We start from the raw sequence: 23681 nt of genomic DNA on the forward strand, positions 1-23681 counted from the left end.
AATCGGTGAGAAAAACAACAATAACAATATTGATAACAGCTTATCAATTCACAATTCCACGTGAGTATAAATTAATTTTGTGTTATCGATATTACCAAGTATCAACAATTATCTGTTATTTAGTTAAGCGAATATTAAAATGTTGTGTTTCTCTATTACTTGTGAGTTGTCTAAAGCTCTCATGGCTGAAATATTATACTAGAACTAATAGTTACCTTAAATATTTTACTATGAATAATATTTGACTTCGATTCCGTTTTGTATAATTTTATTAATAAAATTATTTAAAATGTTATTCGCCTTTGTTTACTAATATAAACACCAAATTACATAAAATGGACTCCATATTTTTGTCTGGCATACCTGATTCCAAAGGTATAACTACAATCCAAAAACTATATGCATCTGAAAGTATACTGACCACAAGTTTGTTCAATCAGTATATCTTACTTAAAATATCAGAAAACTCTAAAATATTGTGTAAACTGGTTCCTCAAATCGCTTTCACTTTTACATTTGGTAGGTGTGATGCAAGTGTTATAAACCATAGACCCAATAAGTTAATCGATCCATTGACAGTAAACCTAGAAGTAACTGTAAGCAAAGAGCATATAGAACCAATATGTGTCACTACCGCCAAACGTATGGTGGTCAGTATCATTTTTAAAGATGTTAAATATCAAGATATATGGTCAAAAAATACTACCAAGTTAGCAGATGTTGTTAGACATATTTTACGATTATATGTAGTACTTAATAATTGTATTGTGAACTTAAAAAAACTTGGATCAAAACAAAACTTTAATATTGACTATATACTAATTCACAAGACTGATTGTAAGAATGCTGCTCGTATTAGTTCAGAAACTTCCATAATGATTATCAAAACAATGTCTACTATACAATTTTATCATGCAGAAATTGGATTAGAAATAAAACCATTATTTGGTATGGAACCTCAAGTGACATGTTTAAAAAACATCATAAAAGCTGCTAGAAATGGCTGTAATCCTTTGTGTACTATGGTTAGTGAGTGTATTATTAATGTTAATGTAAATACTCATACTATTGTTAATTTTTTAATAGATATTATTAATTGGTCCATCTAGTAGTGGAAAAACATGCTTGGTTCATCATGTTGCTGCATCATTAAAGTGTATAATTTTTAATTTAATATCTACAGATTTGATCAGTGCCGATCCAGGTTCTACTGAATTAGCTATTCGAGATTTATTTAAAAGAGCTCAATTATTAATTAAGCAAGATAGCAAAAGTGAATAATTACTTATTGTGAGTTAAATATGAATGTTTTATTATTTTAATATTTCTACAGCTGTATGTATAATAATGTTTGAAAAAGCAGAAAGTATGTTGAATGGAAAAAGTACTAATGCTAAAAGAATCTGTGCTCAGTTTCAAGATTGTTTATCATCAATTCAAAATTATTGTCGTATTATAGTTATTGCAACTACTAGTATGCCACATTTAATTGATACTTCTTTTAAACAAGGATCAAGATTTTCTTATGAAGTAATTATTATTATTACAAAGTTAAAATACTATAGTTATTTCTTTATAATTTGTCTAAATCATAGATTTACATTGGTATTCCATCTGAAAAAGATCGGGTAAAATTGATTAAAGGCATGCTTCGTACTTTGAATCTAAATATTCAACATAAAACTACATTATCTCTAGCAAAACTAACACCGGGTTATACTGCTGCTGATTTAGAATTGGTTTTGAAGGAAATATGTCGTGAATCTTGTATTGCTTCAGAATTGTTTGTTAATTATATTTTATTTACAATATATTTATTATTTATATAGCTATATTTAGTATCTATCAATATCATACATTTCAGAGAAAATGGCATATTAAGTAATGCAATTTTACTTATTGCTAGACACCCAGCTTCATCTTTGAAGTCAGGGATCGGTCAAGTAATTACAAAGTCTGAATCTAGTCCTGATATAAATTTGGGAGGTTTAACAAATGTTAAACTCATGTTTGATGTTTGCATTAAATGGCCTCTTATGTATCCAAAAGCTTTTAAACATTTTTCTGTTCCTCCTCCTAAAGGTAAGAGGTAATATAAATTTTATTATTTATTTATTTATTTATTTATTTATTTAATTTTATTAATAGTCTGTACATTTGATTCAAAATTAACATACTTTTATAATGACAGGTGTTTTGCTTTACGGACCTCCAGGGTGTGGTAAAACAAGTCTTGTACGTTCAGTAGCTTCATTGGCCAACTTAAATGTTCTTACAGCAATGGCTGCAGAATTATATTCTCCATATTTAGGTGTTACAGAAGCTAATATTTCACAGTTATTCCAACGAGCAAGAGCTAATATTCCAGCTGTATTATTCATAGATGAAATTGGTATAAATATTATAAAGGTTTTTAGAATTTAAGTCATTGTCAATTAAATGTATTAATTATCAATTAATTGTATTAATTATCAATTAATTGTAATTTATTTAGTTATAATTCTTAAAACCAGTGCATTTCAAAAGAAATTTTTACTGGGCGACAAAAAATGTTTTTTCTAAAATAGTCAATGTATAATACCATAGTACGATTATAGAATTACACATTTGTTTCGCATTATTTCGCCCAATCTTTTAAAATACTGTCGATAGTGTATAATCTCACTGGATGACATTTGTGTCGCCTAGTTAATTAGTTAAAAAACGCACTTCATAAAACACGTATTTCTTAGCTGAACAATTCATATTTTTAATTTTAATATTTTTTTCCATTTGATTGTCATTGAATAAACTACAGTACTATAAATTATGACAACCACTAAACTTTGTGTATTAAAATATTTTATATCAGTCTTTTCTAGAGGTTTTTCTAATACACGTTGGAAGCAAAAAATAATATTGTTAACATTTCAATATAGAATTATTTTTCTTATACAGTGTACTCTCGATTATCCCTGGAATAGGGTGGCAGGACATCCACAGATAAACGAATCCCTAGGATATTCCGCTGATAAAAATTTTAAAACTAAAATGACGCAAAACACTAATCATTAATGCAAAGTTTTAGTCGATACATGTGTTTGTATAGTAGACAGAACACTAAATAGGTGTATGCGTTATTAGATCAAATTCAATGTAATGTACAATCCGCGTTATAGCGTAATCGACTATCGTAACCCAATTAAATCGATAATGATTTATAATGTATAGATATATATTTTTTTATGTATCCACGAAAGACAGCGGATAATCGAGAGTACCCTGTACTTTTTATCTTATTTTATGGATAATAATTTTAGTAGCAATTTGATTTTTTCCTTTTTAAAGTTGTATTCTAAATGAGATAATGTATTTTTCAGATTCATTAGTAAGTTGTCGTTCTGAAGACAAAAAAGGGTCATCGGGATTTGATGACCGAGTTCTATCAACGTTTCTGGTTGAAATGGATGGTATCACCAATGATACTGAAGTATGTAGTTTTTAACTATACTAAAATATAGATTATATTAATTAATTTATGTGTAGTATGGACAAGGAGTTGTAGTTGTAGCTGCTACCAATCGCCCCGATAAAATTGATACTGCATTACTAAGACCCGGTAGATTTGATCGACAAATTTATGTCCAACCACCTCTCTTAGCAGAAGAACGTTTTAACATACTACATACAATTATTAATAACTCTGAACAAAGGTACACAAATTAAACAATTTTGATAAATCAGATTTAATTTTAATTAAATTTTCTGTTATTTTAGTGTGCCAATTTCAGATTCATCAATTTTAAATAAAGTAGCTTTGATGACTAATTATTTTTCTGCTGCTGATCTTGCAAATGTTGTGAAAGAAGTACTTCAAAATATTTTATAGTATGACTTGAAATATGATTTCATAATAAATTGACAATTTTTTTCTTTTAGGCTGTTCTGTCTTGTTTGACTATAGATGGATTGGAAACGTGTATGACAGTAAAAAAAGAACATTTTGAGGATGCATTGAAAATTGTTAAACCTTCGTTATCTAAAAAGCAAATTTTATGGCAAGTATATTCATATAAATTTAAAAAAAATTATCCGAGTACTATGCTTAATTTAAATCAGAACTCCAAAACGTTTTTATAATGTTATAAGCAGGGTTCATAAGTGCATACATTTGCATATCAATCTTGCAAAGTTGTATTTAATGCTAGATGATAGAGAAATCCATTTCAAGGTACCACTTTTAAATATGTGAAATCTTATTAAGTATGTTTTTTGCATATTTGGCATGTTTTTGTACATTTGGCATATGTATGCATATTTCTATTATCAGGCATATTATACAACATTCTATTAGAATCTACCAAAAATCTAAATGGAAAATATATATAAAATTAAAAATAGAAATTGTATTATATCTTATTTTCATATCTTTTTGATACTCGTAAATTTAATGAATAAATTTGTTTCAAAAGTTTCAGTTTTAAAATAAATTATTTACAAAGACGTACATAGTACGCAGCTCATGAAGGCTCAAGAATAGTATTAAATAGTAATTAAAATTATTTTTTTTCTTTAATTGTGACATAAAAAAAAATATAGCTTTAAAAAAAATGAATGGATAATTCACGTTGTTTCAAAAATTATTTATGATATTTTTAAGCGCATAACTTTAGATAGTGTATATAAATATATATTTTTGAACTTTTTAAGGCATATTTCAAAGTATATTTTGCTAATTTTAAGTGCATAAATGCATGCTTATTTAGGCATTTTTTAGGGCATGAACTTACGAACCCTGGTTATGAGTATAGGTCGCTCCATTCTAGGCATATTTCGCATTTCGTGTTTTTCGTTTCGTAATTTCCGTTTCGTAGTGTTTCGTTCAGTTTTCAGTTTACTGTTATTTAGTACGTTAAGTTCGTGTCAACATACAAATTATTCATTCCTTTTCATTTAAATAAAAATGAATAGTGATAGAGGATATGAATTATCAATTGCCAGTGCAATTTGTATTATATTGGCTTCAAAACTAAAAAAAAGTGTGTGTTACCAGTACGCGCACGGGAAGTGAAACTTCTATTAAACAGTACACGGAATGAGTGATAAAGAAAGAAATACATGGATAGACTGGGTTAATAAGAATAATCAAGAAAGAAAAGAAACAATGTAAATTATATTTTTTAGATTTTAAAAATCTGGCACCCCGCCGACCGTATGAAATCATCTCGGACGATCATTCCGTTTTTATCTAATTATTTATCTCATTATGACGTATTTAATATTATTGTTAGTATTCAATATTAACTACAACTATTTATTTATTGAGTTCTTTGTTTAATAACCCAACCAAAAAAACTGTCGCTTAATGTTATACTTACAAGCAATGTTGGTATTATTTTCACCTTATCACATATTTTCACTTGTCACTAGATAATTTTTTTTCTCTACATTAAATTATTTCATTTAATATAGCTGTTTAAAAAACAAAATAACACTATATAAATCATAGCTCCCTAACCAAAAGTCGGATAACATTGATATCGGTACCAAACGATACAGTGCAAAGCTATCTCTAAAGCCCGACTACAAAAATGACTCGACGTGCCTAAAAAAAGTGTCCGTGCAGAAATATCCCGAAAAACGCAAATTTTGAACTTTCGAAGCCCCGAAATACGGGGAAAAACGTCTCATACAGTCTCGACACAAGACAACGAACTTCATTACAGACCTACATACTGTAAGAAAACTCGAGTTTCAGAAACGTGGGACGACACTTCGAGTTTTTCCGAAATAACTTTGCGGGGAGGGGTCAAAAATACCCCGATTAGGGGGGGGGCTATTTAGAGAGTCTAAAAACAAAATTTTTGATGGTAAAACGGGGTACCCAAGTTGAAACCGAACCGAGATATACTTAAATCAAAAAAAAAGGGGGATAACTTTCGGTATGTTATACACGTGGCCGCCCATAACACAAAGCCGTTTACAAAATACAGCTACGACATTCCGCGGCTGCGGACACGAACATGTACGCGTTCGCGTTCGTACGACCACCCGTTCGCTTTTTTTTTCCTCACTACTCATACACTCACGCGCTCTCACACGGACATGTACGCGTTCGGCGTTCGTTCAGCCGCCCGTTTGCTTTTTTTTTCTCACTACCCTGCGTAAAGAAGTTTCACTTCAAAAAAAAGAAAAACCAAAAACACAAAGATGGTGGTCTATAACTTTATTTAAAAATAAAGAACGGTATTGGAAATTGGTAATTGGAATTAAACGAAATTACATGATTCCACACGATGATAATTGATCACATTCATTTACCTATATTTTATATTTAATTTAATTTAATTTATATTAATTATATGAACTTCTTGTTTACGAAAACATATGCAACGCGAAACAACACGAAACCTAACGCAAAATGACACAAAACAATACGAAATAATTGTTTCGTGTCCTTTGATTTCGTCAATTTACCGCCTCGTTTGTGAAACACTAAGAAACTGTTTTCACGAAAAAACTATACACACTATTCACAAAATTAAACGAAAACGTGAAAACACGAAACATGCATAGTGGCTACCTTTACATAATAAACTTGTATCAAAATTAAAATTTTACGAAATGTATTATAAGTTACTATTTAATATTTACTGAATTTAATGTTTTCATTATTTTTTAATTATAAATTGTTACACGTGTTTATTAAATAACAATGTTTTTAAATAATTGTTTATGTTTTTACAGGTATAAAAACTTTTCCTCCGAAAAAAAAATAAATCACATAAAAATAGATTGCTGTGATGACATTGAGCAACTTGAAATGTAAATAATTACAATTAATATTAAAATTTAAAAAAATGATTGATTTTTTATATATATACATATAGTAAAAAATTATAAATCTTGTACATGAATAAATATGATGAAATGTGTCTTGTAATTTTTTTTTTTTTTAAGGGGTTACGACCTATAAGATAAGCCTTCCAAGTATATTCTCCTCCATCTGTCTCTATCCTCTGCAACTTCTCCCCGTTGTACTTTTAATTGCAGATTATGAGGTGATAATTCCAGCGAATTTAAAAACTCCGTTGGTTAGTAACAGAATCAATCGATTTGTATATCATTAATTCGTCAGCTATCTTATTTTGCATCTGAAAATTAATTTTGTTGACATCAACATTTTATTCATTCAATATAACTCTTTCGCTCAACCATACACGATCTTTATAATTTTGTGCAATGGTTGGGAAAACCTTCTCAATGATACATAAACATTGAACTCTATATGATAACTGTACTGAACTATATGTACACACTGTTTAAGATATACATAATATATAATAGATATACATATATATTTAAGATATAAGGTATATCTTAAACCGTTATTGTACACAAGAGACAAGATTAAGGTTGCCATAAATTTATAAAGCGAAACCAGGACAAAACAAACAAATTATTGAGTATTGTACTTTTTATATAATTTTTAATATATTGAGAGGACCAGTGACGTATACAATGTAGGGGTCAGATCCCCCTAGTCCTTTTTTTAAACGTTATTTAATAATGTTTTTAGTGTAAGGGCGTTGGAGACGTAAATAAAAATAATGATATGTTTGCAAATGATCACCCTCCCCCCCACCATACAAAAGTTATGTATACGTCACTGAAGAGGACCATTAATGGCCGGCAGTATCATTTTTTAAAATCTTTTTGTGAAATAAAATATATTATATGTGTAAATTACAAATTATGTTTTTATTATATATATATATAAATGTTGAGAATTGCTCATTAAGACGATTTTCTCCCGTTGTTGATCTTAAATAAGTTTTGACCCTTTTTAATGAAATGATTTTTTCCGTTGAATTATTACTTGAAGGTGTACATAATAGCATCCTTAGAGCAATATCAATATAACGATATACTTCAACTAAACTATTTTCTTTTATAAATCTAATCATACATTGAACACTTTTAGGTACAATTTTACTCCTTTTATAAACTTTTTAAGTGTGAATAATACGTTCTGTGTATCCGAGTAAAAATATAAATAATATAAAAATTGAACGAAAATATTATATCATCAAATAATAAATTTAATATAATATAATTTAAAATAAACCTATTTTGCTATTTCAGTATTATCTAGGTGACTAGGTATGGGGGGCGGGTGGTAGTAATGTGAAAACAGCAGTCCTCAGTTCAAAAGCAAAAACAAAGGTGACTAGGTATAATATAATTTTTTTAATTTCTTAATAGATGCTCAAAAATATTTTTTAAAATACTTAACAATACCGATAAAGGTGTAAAAATTAAAAAAAAAATCATGAACACATTAATAATAAAAGTTAGAATATTTTGTCACTTGGGGCATTTGCCCCTTTCGCCCCCCCCCCCCTTAAATACGCCATTGAAAATATAATTATAAATTTATTAATAATATTTTACATTAGCCATAACACAATGACTTAAGTTACTTTAGCCGGGTAATGTGTACAATATTAGATATTGTACTTGGGAAATCATGGGTATAGATGTTAAAGAGTGTCAGAGCTAAGACTGACCTCTGTGATTGACCATTGTAAAGTACGACTTATACTGTGATAATTATATTAATTGTGATCTTGTTCAATAATTAATATCTGCGCCAAAAATGAATGATAGACACCATGCGCATATTAGTGCGATCCTACTGTTATGTTGGCTTCACAAATTATTCGTATGACTCCATTCATTATGCGGGATTTAGGTAATAAAAATCACTCATAATTTAATTTAATTATATGGTAAAGGTTAGTTTGGTTGGTCTGTCCAATTGAGTGGGTAAGGTTTGAGTAGTTAGTTGGTAGTTGGAGAGGAGTACGTTTTTCCTAGGAGGCGGACGTGGTCATGGCCAGAGTAGTTTTTATAAAACATCGTTTTGAATTGAGAGTGAATGGAGTACGATTTTTTGGACAGATTCAATGCGTCTCCAGAGACTGGGACCGATAAAGGGTACCCAGGAGGAGCAAGCATATGTGAGAATATGAGACACGTAGAGTTTGAGTATGTTAAACTTTGTTTTGATTGGGATGGGGCTAGTTTGATTTAGTATGGAGTAAAGCATTCCACGTATGCGGGTAACCTTTTTAGTTATGTTTAGGACATGTTTTCCGAAGGTGAGTATGCGCCCGATAGTGACGCCAAGATATTTGGTTTGTTTGGATCAGTTTACGGTTTGGTTGTCGAGTGTAAGTATCGGTATGTGTGTTGTGTTTGTTCGTTTGACTAACTGAGCGTCTGACCAGCCGGTATATATAAGCGTCGATTGTTCTAGAACATTTTCGAAATTACCCTAACAAGATAACTATCGAATATTCTAGAACATGGGATTTCCCCTTATCCACTGACAATATTGTAATATATATATGCCGGCAGTACACATTCGCCGAGATATCACGAGAGCAACCAATCACGAGAGTGAACTAGACGTGCTCTTGTCGCCTTACCTCGCTCGCCTCGCCTCTCCTCTCCTCGACGGCGCTCGGTCAGAAGGCGGAATTTTGTGCCCGAGTCAAAGGGACCCGAGGCCACTCGAGACGTGAACACAAGAGCACCTAGTTCATACTCGTGCTTTTTTTTTTTTTGTGCTTTTTAACATGTGTGACTGTTTCAATGAATTTACCAATAACTTGGCTAAAGCCGAGAGCGAGAATGTACTGCGTGCACTCGCGCTTCCTCGCCTGATCTAAATTCTTGTCGAGAATCTCACCGAGACTGTCTCGGCGAATGTGTACTGCCGGTATAAACAACTTGAACGACTCGCGGTGCGTTATTTACGTCGCCACAATCACATCGTATATGATCTAAAGTCGCGTACACACGATCGAACAAAAGTGAAGAATTCTCACGTATGTTCGCATGCGACCCATTGTAACGAGCGTGTAAACGTGTGCGTGAGCATTCCGGTTCATTCATCAACGTTCGTCGAATAGGTCGCATGGCGAGCAGATCACTGTCGGTATTTTAACTTTGCTCAAAAAAACACCGCGCGCATTTGAGTTAGGTATCGTATGGACGGTTATTTTGATTATGTGTTGTGCGTCCGTATTCCAATGAGAATAAATATTAAATATTTATTATTTCATACGAATAAAGCTATAAAACTATTTTAGATAGTTAAGTACATTTTTTTTTGAAAAAAAATGGACTGGAATAGCAAATTATCTTTTGAATTAAGGCGGTTGAAAGTGGCTCGTTTTTTCGTGCATTTATACCAATAAGCAAAAGAAAAAAAAATACACTTCCAGAAGTACATAAATTTTAATTTTGAAAAAATGTTTGGATTTATTGTTTATTGTTTATTATTTATTGTTTATTTATTGTTCGTGTTATGTAAGAAATTAATTTTTTATTTTATGTTTTTTTAGTAACAATAAAGTAAAAGTGAATTTTGGAAAAAAGAAAATTAATTAGGTACTCTAATAATTAAACAATAGAAAGAATCGAAAATCCATTTCCTACCTTCTTCTAACCTAGAAAACAGAATAATGAATTTAAATATGTTTTCAAAATTAAAATCGGGCTTTTGGTACTGAGTGAATTTTTCTTCCGCTTTTTGGGACTTTCATAGCCGCATAGGGGTTGAAATATTTTGAATCACAAAATATAGTGACTTGTGGGTACGCTATATGGATTTCCGAGAATCTTAGCCGTGACTATTATACAGGCGATAAGAAATCAATTACATACCAATATTATAGCTGTAGAATAATAATGATACACAGCTGCTAATAAATCATTATTAATATCATATTATTATATAATATTATATATTATTCAGTATAATGTGTATAATTCAGTAGTAGGTATGTGTATTTTTTTTTGTGTGTCTGTCATCATGTTTTCATGGCTTTGCCCCCACACCCCCTAATACTATAATCAACTGCGTTGCCATAATTTTTAATTTTTATTAATGAATATTTAAAAGTAATTATATTATAAGTTATAATAATATGTTATTATTAATAATATATTAAACAAGAATTAATTTCCTGTTTGATGATGCAAATTTTTCCAATATAATTTTTCCATCTATTTTATTGGTCAGATCTCTCAATGCTAAGCGTAGATAACTTAACAAATCTTTCTTGGCCTATTTTAGTGCGTAACCAATTTTTAAATCTACGCATAGCTGAAAAGGAGCGTTCACACGTTGTAGAAGAAATTGGAATTGTCATTATCACTTGAACTAGTTTATTAACATTTAAAAATTAACTTTTATTACATTAATTTTTCAAGTCTTCAAATTCAAAATTGGCTATTGTATTTAAATACAAGTATTCAAAAACTTGTATTCGAATGTTTTACAAGACTGCCTATTATATAATATACTTTTCTAATTTCTTTTTACTAGGTTAATTTGTGGCGGTAGACGTATTGTTAATATAAATAATTTATTTGATTCGATTCAGAAAATCAACCACCCATTTTTTGGCTGCTCATTTAAAGATCTTACTTTAATAAATGAAAAAAAAAATGGTTTTTATTCCGAATTTATTTTTTAGTGTATGATGTGCAACAAATTATAAGTCATAACAACTAAATGTAATAATTCATCGTCGGTGTGCATAAATACAGAAGTGGTTACAGCAGTTCTAAATACTGGACAGGGATACAATACAATGCGCGCTGTGACGGTAATAAAATTTGTTGTTTTCTTTTTGTTTTACAATTTTGTAAAATTATACCTAATCAAGGTTTTGGAGCTGCCCCTGTATATCATTTAGCAAATTTAATCATCTATCTGTATTGTTCTTGTACATTTTTGAAATCCACCAGCGGCGATCACGTCGAGTGTTTTTTTTAATCACTTCACGCATTACTATAAAAGCTGCAGCACACACTTGAAGCTGGACATTCATTATTTATTACAACTTTAAACTATTGTTAAATTAAATCAATTAAAGACACTTAAATTTAACTTTTAATCAGGGGCGTCATTTGGGGGATTCAGACTATACATTGGCAGCCCTATTTTTTTAAATGTTTGGTTGGCCCGTATAAAATGTTATAATTGCGCCGTCGTCGATAAAATGTAAGATGCAAACGCGCTGTAATGGTGCGAGTTTTTCATAAGTACCTATTGTTCTATTGAAGTATTGAATACATCTATTACAGTATTACATTTTATCAAAACTCGTTGCGTAACCATTCTATTTATAAAAAAAATATGCCTCCGCCGCGCCGATGTGAGAGATTGCAAGTCGCTCCGCTAAATAAACAGGATATATAATTGGCCTGGTGGAGGGAACAATTGGTCTGATTCAAATGTTTGCATCCCTATTGAAAAGTTGAAATGACGCCCCTGCTTTTAATGTAATTTAACATAGGTATGTACTTCACTCAATATAAATTTAAAAAATTATTGGCTACTGAAAAACAACTGAAAGCTGGAATAGGAATCGAATGGGTAAATATCGTTCACCGCATGGTATGCATCGCACATTTTGTATACACAAACAAACAAAATTCATACGAATGTTCACGCATGCTCACATGCTCACGATGTGCGATGCACAAAAATGCTCACGAGTGTACATGTAACCATTCTATTATCTATGGCGCCATTCACTGGCGGGTTTAAGGGGATGGCTAAGGAGGCATTAGCTCCCCCCTGAGATTAAGCTATCTATTTTACAAAGCAAAGTATTATCATATATTAATAATTATAATAAAATATCTTCATTGGTTATTAATGAATATGGTACCTATTTTATATATTTTTTTATAAATAAATAACTTACTTTTGTTGTTAATTATATGTATTTACCTATATTTTAAAATGGTTTTTGATTAAAATTGATACCAATAATGTAACTATTTAAACTTTGTCAATATTGTGAAAAAAATGACTTACTTATGAGGGACTCAAAAACATATTTTGTAATTTAAAATTTTATATAGATTTAAAAAACCTACTAACTAAATTCTTAAACCTCCATTAGCCTCTCCCTTAGTTAGTGATAAAATCCGCCTCTGGCGCCAATGTCACATGTAACGCTCTACTGTTTTTAGTTGTGACCGGGGCCTTATCGTGCATTCCTAGTGAGTAGAATTGATTATGCTCAATTCTATTTGCCGCGACTATTTGCAGTAATATATTTTAAGTTCGTTCTTACAAGGTATGCAATTTAGCACATATTAAAACCATAGATAACATGTTATCTATGCTTAAGATAAAAGAATTTATTTAATTTCATAATAATATAACAAAATGTATCAGATGAATATATGCATAAGTAGTGTCCACTGATCACAAAAAACAATTATTTTGAACTTCTTGAAAGGTCAAATATAATTAAGTTACTTTAGTATTTTGGTAAGCACATGAAATTTTAAATAAATACAATAGTTTCTTAATTTCATTATAAAGATTTAAAATATGTGATACCTTTTTTATATATTAGGCTAAGATTATCATTTTTCTTTTGAAAAGTACAATAATATTGTTATAAAATAAAAATTAATGAAGTTAAAAACTAACTCTGTATAAAATGTAAATAATAACAATTATATTCTACTTTGAAGTAAATAAAATCACTTTATCTCTCCATAAACTTCATTCTATATATTTTATTTTATCTTTAATTTACTAGCACCTTGAACTATTTTTAACTAATTAATTTGCAAATTTCATGTTTTCAGCTTAATTTATATGTACCTATAATTGAAATGGATTGTCCTACAAATATTATAAAATTTGATAATGATAAAACATCTGTTACTCTACTTCAAGATATATTAAATAAACAAGGTGTTCGCACTGTTCAGTATGAATTACTTCAAATTGAAGGCGCTATAAGTGCACCATCATTTCAATATCGTGTTACAGACGGCCGCTTTGTTGCTTATGGTCAAGGTTAGTTTTATTTTATTTGATCTATTTTAAAAAAAAATTTGTGTACATTAAAGTACAAATTATACTTAGGAAAATCAAAAAAAGAAGCTAAACAAAATGCTGCAAAGGCTTTGTTAAGAATTATTCATAAAGAATTCCCTGAGTTATATACTGATCCTCTATTAGAATCACAAATTGATGGTACTTCAGATTTGAATGAAACTTTTGAAACAATGAATTTTGGAGACAATGATGAACGAAACCCAATTGGCATGCTCCAAGAACTTTGTACATCTCTTCATCTTCCTCCCCCGGTCTATATAACAGAATGTGAAGATGGCCTTCCACATCAACGTCTGTTCACTGTTTCATGTAATGTGTCCGAATATAAGCAACATGGGGTAGGCAAGTCTAAAAAAATTGCCAAACGTCTTGCTGCTAATAATCTATATTTGATGTTAAAAAAGTAATCAATTAATATATAATTGAATTATATTTCAATTTTAATTATAATTTTTTGTTTGTAGCATTCAGTCAGATCTAAGAAATACCTCTCGAACAGCTGATAATGTAGATGACTTTGTTCGTCATGAGTCCAGTAATTTAAGTGGCTTGAAAAATTCAAAATCTAGCTCTCAATTCCATCGGTTACCTGAAATTCATAGACATTTGCCATTGACTGAAGGTCCTTATTGTAATGAGTTGAAAGAAATGAATGATGAACAATTGTATTCATGTAATACAAAACAAATTTTAGACAATTTTACTGTTGAACAAGGATTAACAGCATCTTTTATTGATTTTGAAGAACTTTCAAACAAGGGTACATATCAAACTTCTCTCCAAGTATCTACTCCCATCACAGTGGCATTTCACGGTGAATCTTCTATCAGTTATGAAGAAGCTCAATTAGAAGCAGCTTATAGATCATTGATATTTTTTAAATGTATATTAAATAACAGAGCATTAAAGTCATTGACAATTAATTAATTTGTATAAACTAAAATTGTTTTATAAATTAAACAAACAATCTATCATATTATGATGTAAGATATATTTTTGTACTTTTCATGCAAATGAGTGATAAAAGACTTTATATTAAAAATGTATTATAATAAATGTTACATTAGAGTTAACACATTGTAAAATTGTTTATTATTTACTTATATATCTAATGATAAATTAAATACTAAAAAAAAAAAAATTAAAATGCATTTAGGTTTGATAAATAAATTAAAATTGTGTTGAAATGGACAGTAAGTAGAACTCTACTAAATTAACATGAATAACACTCAGGACATAAATATTTTAATTATTTCTATATTATATGTGTTATAGTTATATAAATAGTATAATATTTATATATTATATTATAGTTATAATTCCAAATAAATATATAAACATTTTATGGAATTAGAAACTTTTTAGAAAAATGTTCTTTTTTTTCTTTTTTGTCAAATTTATATGATGCTTATTCCTTAAATATAATGTGGTCTCTTAGAATACATTTGAACTTTTGTTAAACATAATAGTCATCAGAAATGCAAAACATTTATAATGTTTAAAATATTCAATACTTACTTATATATACATATACAGTGTGTAAACACTGCAATTGAGAATACTCAATATCTTTGCGTAGAGACCTACAATTAGATTTCAGTTTTTTATTTAGTTTGTATTGCCTAAAAATACACATTTTTATAATTTCCAAAATTTTTTAACTTAATTAGCCAAGGTTTAAATTTTTTATCATAATAACATATGAAAATAATTTTAATAAAAGAAGATTAAATCTTTTTCTGACTTATTTTAAACCAAATATCTAAAGTTAAAATCTTATTTCAATAAAATTACAATATATTTATTTTGGAAGCCTCCCGAAAAAATTTTTTAGATACGGCCTTGCCCACCCACCACCCAAAAAACTGAAAGGCGACTGCCCCTCGATTACCCATATTGCCATGCTATTGCTGAACACCCTCGGTAGTTTGCGGTATGGTTTCCTCTACATAAGGCGCAGGTTGGAGGAGTATCTTTTGATTGAGTACACTGTGTAGTGGGATGAAAATCAGCACAACGAACACATCTAGGAGAATGAGCACAATATTCTTTCGAGTGGCCATATTCTTGACACTTAGAACATTGAATGATTTCACGTCTTTTATGTGGCTCTTCTACCTTTATTTTGGTATGAAGCAGTGAGGTCAATTTGAAAATCTCATTGTTAATTTGAGCGGGTTCAAGATCAACAAAAAATATTGGGAGGGGGAATTTTGTAGATTTGTGGATAACATTAGAAACTTGGCGGACAGAATATCCGATATCTTCAATGGCAGCATCTACTTCGGAAGTTGAAAAAGACGGATGCAAGTTACGGATGACAATACGAAAAGCTTTATTTTCACGGGCTTGATAGGTGTGATATTCGGCATTACCTGTTTTCAGGTATTTTCTTATTTTATATTATTTATAGTATTTCTTATTATTTTTTTCAGGACTTCTCTATACGAGTCAGGGTTGGAAGTGTTAATTTTTAGGTTATTGGCTGATGACTAAAAGCTGAAGGTTTGTGGACCAATCAGCTTTATTAAATGATTTCTTAATTTAATGAAATCAGAAACGTTTCGTACAAATATTGGTGGAGGTAACGGAATGTGGTTTGGTTGGACGTCATTATTCGTTTCCATAGTGTTTTCATTATCATTAGCATTATCCGGTACTTGGAGAGGGTTAAATTTATTTGAACTAACAAAGACGGGTTTTGTTTTCTTTTTGTCGTATTTTCCGGTTGAGTTGGTAGAAGAAAGATTACATTTTGATTTATTTGTGACTAATTTAAAATCTGGGTCATTAGGATCATCGTCCGTAAAGACATCATTTGAATTATTTAATAAAGTTGAAACGTTCTGTGTACGATTCGAATTATTATTAGACAGATTTGGTTTTATTGTGTTCGTATGATTATTGGTAGCGTGAGAACTGCTCGATGACGGTCTATTATCGGTGCGGGTCATTATTATTTAAGATAAGGTTAAAACGACCGCCGGCTGGGCCGGGGAGTTCGAAGATAAGTATTACCTGCTATAATTAGAGACCGATGGGATTGATGAGTAGATGATTAATTAATTAAAATTACCAAATTTTCACCGTTGATGGGTAGAAAACACTCTGTGACTTCCGAAGAGCAGCAGAATTGGCATCAGCGTGACACAATGGAACGATTGGAATTAATTCCAAGATTAACGGACACTTTTTAGTTGACAGAAAAGAAAAAAACACTGTGGAACGAGAGTGAACGATCATAACGCCACGGTGTACGACGAGCGAATGTCATAAATATTAAAATTTAATATTATGATCAAATAGTAGTTAATATTATATTATTCTATATATGCTTGGCATTAAAAAATTGGATTTTGAAATTTATTTCTGTTTTATATATATATATATATACTATAATTAGTTTATAGTATATTATAGTTTATTGTATTTAATTATGTATCTAATAACAATTTATAATAATTATGTTTATGTATTCTTGATTTTAGTTCCACTTTGAAAACTTAACTAAAAACTAATACGTTATACGTAAGATATACACTCTTTAATGATAAATGATGAATGAGTCGCAAAATGGTGGTGTTTCATTACTATTATATATTATGCCCTAGTAAAACCTGGTGCTATCCTTAGTATGTTACCCAAATACCTAACTTTTTTTTATATTTAATTATAGGGTTAGAAATATCTTTACGGACAAATATAATTGGTATAATTTTTTTTTTTTTACAAAATTTCATTATATTACACAAATTGTTATTTGAAATACAAAACAAATTATAAAATTTAAATACTAATACATTATTTGAGTATAAAAGTGTATAAATACATAATCAAATTATAATAAACTAATAACAATATTTTCTCTTGGTTTTATTCTTAAATTAGAGATCAAATGACTAAATACCTGTAAGCAAAATTATAATTTCTTCGAAAGTATTATATATTATTTATATATACGAAAGATAACATTGAAAGGATTTTAGAGTTCAACAAATTTATTTTATAATCCTGAAATATAGAAATTTTGAATTTTTTTTTCTTGGATTTTTAATTCAATTAATTTTTCCAATATTTCTTGCCTCCATTTGGTTTTAAGAATATTTTCTTTATCTTTAGGTGAATTAAACCTAAAATAAATATGTTGTTAATTTTTAAGAAATTGTAATTTATTAATAATATTTATACTACCATTGAGATATAAAACATATATCTGGATCAATTGAACCTGCTACTACAGAACTCCAAAATATAGTTTTTGGTTTTTGAGTCATCATGTTACTTTGTACTTCAATAAATGAATCTGGTTTAGCCTCCATACCAAGTAAAGATCCAATACTATGCTTAGGACTCCAAGCAGAAACTCTACGCTGAGAAGCCTTAATTTCTTTAGCACTAAAAAATTGATAGCGATTAAATAGTATGTAATTCATTGCAATATATTTTGTTATTTACTTACTACAAGTTTAAAGAATTATTTGAAACATTTACAGTGAGACGGGTTGGAGCAGAATGTGAAGGTTCAGTGAATGATGATGATACAGCCCAATGTTCTATTTTTTCATGTCTTTTCTACAGAAGTACAATTAGTAATTAGGTACATAGGTTTAATTTTTAGTCTAACATTTTTATTCTTAAATCAATCCCAAACTATAAGTTTAATATATTTAACTATAAATTAGTTAACAATTATATTTAATGCTTTATCTATATACCATTATTGTACTGAATATTAACCAAAACTATCAGGTACACATTATTATAACAAAAATAAATATTTTTAAACATATTTTGTGTAGATATACCTATATATAGAACATATACAAATCAATTGAATACAATTTAGTAATTTAGATTATTTTTGATTAATAATATCAAATAAGTAACATAAATATTATTAAATACTTGAAGCTAATATTCTATATTATTTTAAAAAATTTTGGAAAATTACCTCATACATTTTAGGTTGTTCATTTTCAATAGACGCTTGTATATGAACCCACTTCTTCCCTGTAGGATTGTTTTTAGATACCTCACTCCTAAAATATAAATGTCTATCTAATCCCACTGAAAATACCTTTTTGTATTCAAAATTAACTTATTAAATATTGAAATTTAATTTCTTATCTAATCAAATTTACTTGATCATTTGGCGTCACAGACACAGAAAACATGAATGTGTTTAATTTAACCCAAGCAGTTCCTTCATTGAGATTTTCATCAATTCCATTTCTATACCATACTCTAGAATCATTTGTAATTGCCCATACTGATAGAAATCCAACAGATAACTGAGTGATTTTTGAATCAGATTCTGGCGATTCGACAGTAATCCACTCTTTACCTTTAAAATATCAAATATATTTATAATAGAAACGAAAAGAAAAATAATAATTTTTCTACTGCTTAATACCTTGTGGTGTTTTAGCACTGACTTCTTTTCTGACCAATATTATACCATTCCATAAAACCACCCAAACAGAACCTGATGGCCCACAATCAATATACCTCGATTCACTGCCTTCTTTTGTTGAAACACAAGCCCATAAACTTCCTTCTGGCCACATTTTGTTCACGTTTTTCCGATAAAAAATCTGCAAGGTAAAATCTTTTAGAACAAATATTTTGTATTTATACATCATTAGTACTAAAAATGTAATTTATAAAAATATTTATTTGTAATTACCCTTCCTTGTGCTGTAACAGCCCATACCATCATGACACCAAACTGGGCACCAGCAATTTTGTGGCCTCCAACACTCACGCAAATAAATGGTTCCTAAAACCAATTATATATAAATGTATAGATATTTTATTTTGTCTAATATATTTAAAATATAATGAAGTATACTATTATATATATAATATGAATGTTTAATAATGTGTGCCAAATCATACTACCTGTGTAAAATCTTTATGGAGAGGAGATATTATACACCAAGAATTTGTGCCAGTATATATACGATTTCGATACCATTTTCTTCTTCTGACACAGGAATTCCAACGCTTAAATGGATAAAATTTGGCGCAGAATTCAACTGCATATGTCCATCCCTGAAATAACGAATAGGGTATTTTTTATCAATAAATACTAAAGTATTTATAAAATAGTCAACCAGTTAATAAAAATAAAAACAGAAAAATATCTATAATGTATAATAAATATAGATTTAGAAGTCAGAAACATGTCAAGAGGCAATATTTCAAATTTTTAATTGAAAAACATATTAATGGGAAGAAGTTACTAATTCATGTGTTAGTTACAGATTGAAAAATAAATATTACAAAGTATAAATAATAATATAATATTTCATTTACAGCATTCGCTTACGTCATCATCTAAATCTGTATCCTCAAATGTGGTCTCCAACTTCCATTCATGTTCCCACTGCCAGACAAAAGAGGGTAACTTGATATTTTCTTTTAACTTTTCCTCTTTGCCGTTTTCTGATGACCAACAATATCTGTCAGTAGGTAATAGTCTCTTGGAAAAACTCCCTCCTGGCATCCACCTCTAAACGAAAATACTTATACATTAAAATAATGAATATATTTAATAAAAGTAAAACATTCAGGATTTGGCAGTTATAGATCTAGATTCTAGGGTCCCAAGCTACTAGAAGTCATTGAGTTATTATATAAGTTTTAACACTATAAGCTATAACTAATAAACAATTATGCACTAAAAATGAAATAATAAAAACATACATTAGTTTGATATAATCACGGGGACATTGATTTAATATTTTCATGATTAAAATTGCATATTTTAACTTATATAGTTAGTTATATTTGATACCAGTTTAATAATTTTTTCACATATGTAAATATTTTGTAACATCCTAATAATTTAAATCAAAATAAATTATGTGTGTTATTAGGTATGCATTTTTACTTTTCATCATGATTGATAGATTAATTTAAAAATTCGGTTTAAAACTAAAATTATATTGGTTTTACTATGATGTTTTTTTTTTTATCCGAATCAGGGACGGATCCAGAGAGAGACCCGAGGGACTTTGTCCCCCTCAGACATTCTGAGAACGATGATGAGTTTAGTTAAAAAACACGTTAAAAACGCTAAGATCAACAGCAATAGATGCACTAAATGATATTAATAGACGTATTGATTTTATTATGTAATACCGGCTTTTTACTCTATTAATAAGCAAATCTATAAATATTTTTTATTGATTATTATAATTAAATAAATATTATTATATAATGTTTATAATATACTTACATATATAATTTTATATATATAATTTAAACTATTATGTATGTACAAGTTTTATTGTTGTTACAGTTAGACCCTCCCAGATCTTGGTTATGAATCCGCGCTTGGTCTAAATACACAATTTTGATCATGAAAGCTCTAATAATCAAGGTCATTGAAGTTATAAATAGTAAATACTATCTAGTAAGACTTTAGGAGAATAAATTTTTGGACAGTTTTCGAATAATTAGAAAAAACTAACGAAAAATTACAAAAAAAAGGACATACCGGTATTTGACTAAATCGAATTTTCGTTTTCAATTTTCACTGAATCCTTATATTACTGTTTGCATTAAATGGTGTAATTTTAAGATTTTTGTGTGTTATTTATAGATATATAAAGCTTTCATGTTTTCTTGGGTGTTTTTTGAAAATATTGATTAAATAATTTTGATTTGACAAAATATCTTGAAAATTTAATAGTTTTTCAAGCATATCTATTATTGATTAATGAAAAAAATTGTTTAATTAAAAAAAAAAAATTTAAAAAAAATATGCTAGTTATAATTGATAGAACAATAAAAAAATCCGTTTCCTGTTTATAGTTAAACTCATAAAACTTCCTATTTTTTACGTTAAGCTTGAAAATTATTTACATTATTTATCATAAGATTTTCTCAATAACCTCGTTTTCGAACACCTCTTCTTTTATCCGTATTGTTTCGTTCAAATTGTGTACCAAAAGATACGTCTGATTGTCTCCTCCGATGGACCAGATATAATTTTCAATCGCGGAAATATGTTTCAAGTCCATACCAACGTACGGAAATGGTTTCCATTGATCGTCAAACGTGGACAATGTGAAAATCCTACCATAGTTGTTAATGGCCAATAAATATTGTTGTTCTTCTTTGTTCATTATTATGTATGCAGACAGGGTATTAGAATTATCCAATATACATACTTTAGTATGGCTTATGTACATAAAAAAAAAAAACGCTCACACGCGAAGTTTACGAGTAAATAATAGATACATATATTATAATGCGTGAGTCAGTTACATCGTGATACAAAGCGAATACACTTCGGCAGACATTACGGTTATATTTCTGTTAACAGCGCAAAAAATCAATAACATAATACGTGTAAAATGTTTGCAACTTGCGAGCGTACTGCTAAACCACCCTCACAACTGTAAAGCATGCGTCGCGTGCATGCGGAGACGTGCCTGCGTTCGCATCATCATCTCCAAACGGTTTGCGGTACTTTTTTACCCAGAACTGAACAATTTGATTTTTTCGTCAATAAATTAATTTCTGTTTATAATTATCAGTAACAATTAGTATGTAATGACGGAACAATTGTTTTAAATTAACTATGTGTACCTGGCGCGTTAACCACCTAATCTAACCATATACATATAGATGAACTTAGTAATTAATAAAAATATGATCTAACTTCAAGACACTTATTTTTGTAACATCATTACATTTCTGCATTTGTTTATATTTTTATAAACACTAATGTTTATCAATAATTTGTGTGTTAAACTGGTTTATGTTAAAGGACATACCAGTGTATGTTTAATTTAGATTATAGACAATTGTTATACCTAACTTAAAACAACATTTGTTGTAAAATTAGGTAATTTTTTTTACAAAACTGGAAGTACATTCATTTTTTTTTTTAAATTATTTTCTAACATTCTTAGTAATATGTATTATAAAATGCATTACAATATTGTACATAATTGTGTACGCCAGCAACGTATTATTTTTACATTTTCTGCCCATAGAAAAGTTTCCGATGCACTTTTTTTTTTATTACATGATAACAATAAGTAAATAGCTAAGCTCGTATCTGGTATACGGAGTTCTTAAAAATTATTATTTATATTTTAGTAAGATTTTAAATAGGATACTTATATAATTAAAGATAAGACTTAATTAATTAATATTATACAGTAGACACAAATTTCATGGAACATATATTAGTAAATGTAGCTCCACACTTTGCATGTTTCGCGTTTCGTGTTTTCACGTTTTCGTTTAATTTTGTGAATAGTGTGTATAGGTTTTTCGTGAAAACAGTTTCGTAGTGTTTCACGGACGAGGCGGTAAATTGACGAAATCAAAGGACACGAAACAATTATTTCGTATTGTTTTGTCATTTCGTTAGGTTTCGTGTTGTTTCGCGTTGCATATGTTTTCGTAAACAAGAATTTCATATATATAATATAATATAAATAATAATAATAATAATAATAATAATAATATATTATTTAAAATATAATATTTTATTTTAGTTGTCTGCGTTCTGCCGTCATTTGCGTGTTGCGTGTGCGTTTGATCGTGAACTATCGTATTTATCGTGTTTAAAAATGCCTAAAGTTAAACAAAATTTGTCAAATCGGCTCCAAACCTATGTTAATTTATATGGTCCTAATATTTTTTCAAATGATAAAAGTGTATTATTTTGTAAAATTTGTGAAGACAAAGTTTATGTTACCTATAGATATCGATTGTGTTCCGCGTCGTT

At 29.1% G+C, this 23681-nt stretch overlaps 3 protein-coding genes across 5 annotated transcripts; 2 read left to right on the forward strand and 1 right to left on the reverse strand.

The window, feature by feature from the left end:
- Positions 1 to 77: 77 nt before the first annotated feature.
- On the forward strand, positions 78 to 6845 carry LOC112687687 (spermatogenesis-associated protein 5-like protein 1). Of its 2 annotated transcripts, XM_025560548.1 has the most exons (12): positions 79 to 375; positions 524 to 1025; positions 1087 to 1273; positions 1334 to 1530; positions 1596 to 1783; positions 1865 to 2082; positions 2192 to 2392; positions 3360 to 3469; positions 3526 to 3692; positions 3757 to 3847; positions 3919 to 4037; positions 6727 to 6845. In XM_025560548.1, the coding sequence occupies exons 2-12, from the start codon at positions 645 to 647 to the stop codon at positions 6806 to 6808; spliced, it is 1941 nt and encodes a 646-aa protein (XP_025416333.1). In that variant the 5' UTR covers positions 79 to 375; positions 524 to 644; the 3' UTR covers positions 6809 to 6845. The 2 variants fall into 2 exon arrangements, with proteins under 2 accessions (XP_025416332.1, XP_025416333.1); XM_025560547.1 differs by having other exon boundaries at positions 78 to 1025.
- A 6180-nt stretch (positions 6846 to 13025) lies between these two features.
- LOC112687657 (RISC-loading complex subunit tarbp2-like) lies at positions 13026 to 14866 on the forward strand. 2 transcript variants are annotated; one of them, XM_025560502.1, is made up of 4 exons: positions 13026 to 13345; positions 13672 to 13885; positions 13955 to 14330; positions 14392 to 14866. In XM_025560502.1, the coding sequence occupies exons 2-4, from the start codon at positions 13699 to 13701 to the stop codon at positions 14852 to 14854; spliced, it is 1026 nt and encodes a 341-aa protein (XP_025416287.1). In that variant the 5' UTR covers positions 13026 to 13345; positions 13672 to 13698; the 3' UTR covers positions 14855 to 14866. The 2 variants fall into 2 exon arrangements, with proteins under 2 accessions (XP_025416287.1, XP_025416288.1); XM_025560503.1 differs by having other exon boundaries at positions 13026 to 13148.
- Positions 14867 to 17835: 2969 nt separating this feature from the next.
- On the reverse strand, positions 17836 to 22319 carry LOC112687643 (tectonin beta-propeller repeat-containing protein). Its single transcript, XM_025560474.1, has 10 exons — positions 21829 to 22319; positions 20259 to 20441; positions 19829 to 19981; positions 19614 to 19706; positions 19341 to 19521; positions 19069 to 19271; positions 18879 to 19004; positions 18387 to 18499; positions 18119 to 18322; positions 17836 to 18057 (listed from the first exon to the last, which is right to left on the reverse strand). Exons 1-10 carry the CDS (start codon positions 22126 to 22128, stop codon positions 17931 to 17933), a joined length of 1683 nt encoding a protein of 560 aa, XP_025416259.1. The 5' UTR covers positions 22129 to 22319; the 3' UTR covers positions 17836 to 17930.
- Between the last annotated feature and the right edge of the window lie 1362 nt (positions 22320 to 23681).

The sequence above is a fragment of the Sipha flava genome, unplaced genomic scaffold (genome assembly GCF_003268045.1).
Source record: "Sipha flava isolate LNK unplaced genomic scaffold, YSA_version1 35a_pilon_pilon, whole genome shotgun sequence".
Taxonomy (NCBI): domain Eukaryota; kingdom Metazoa; phylum Arthropoda; class Insecta; order Hemiptera; family Aphididae; genus Sipha; species Sipha flava.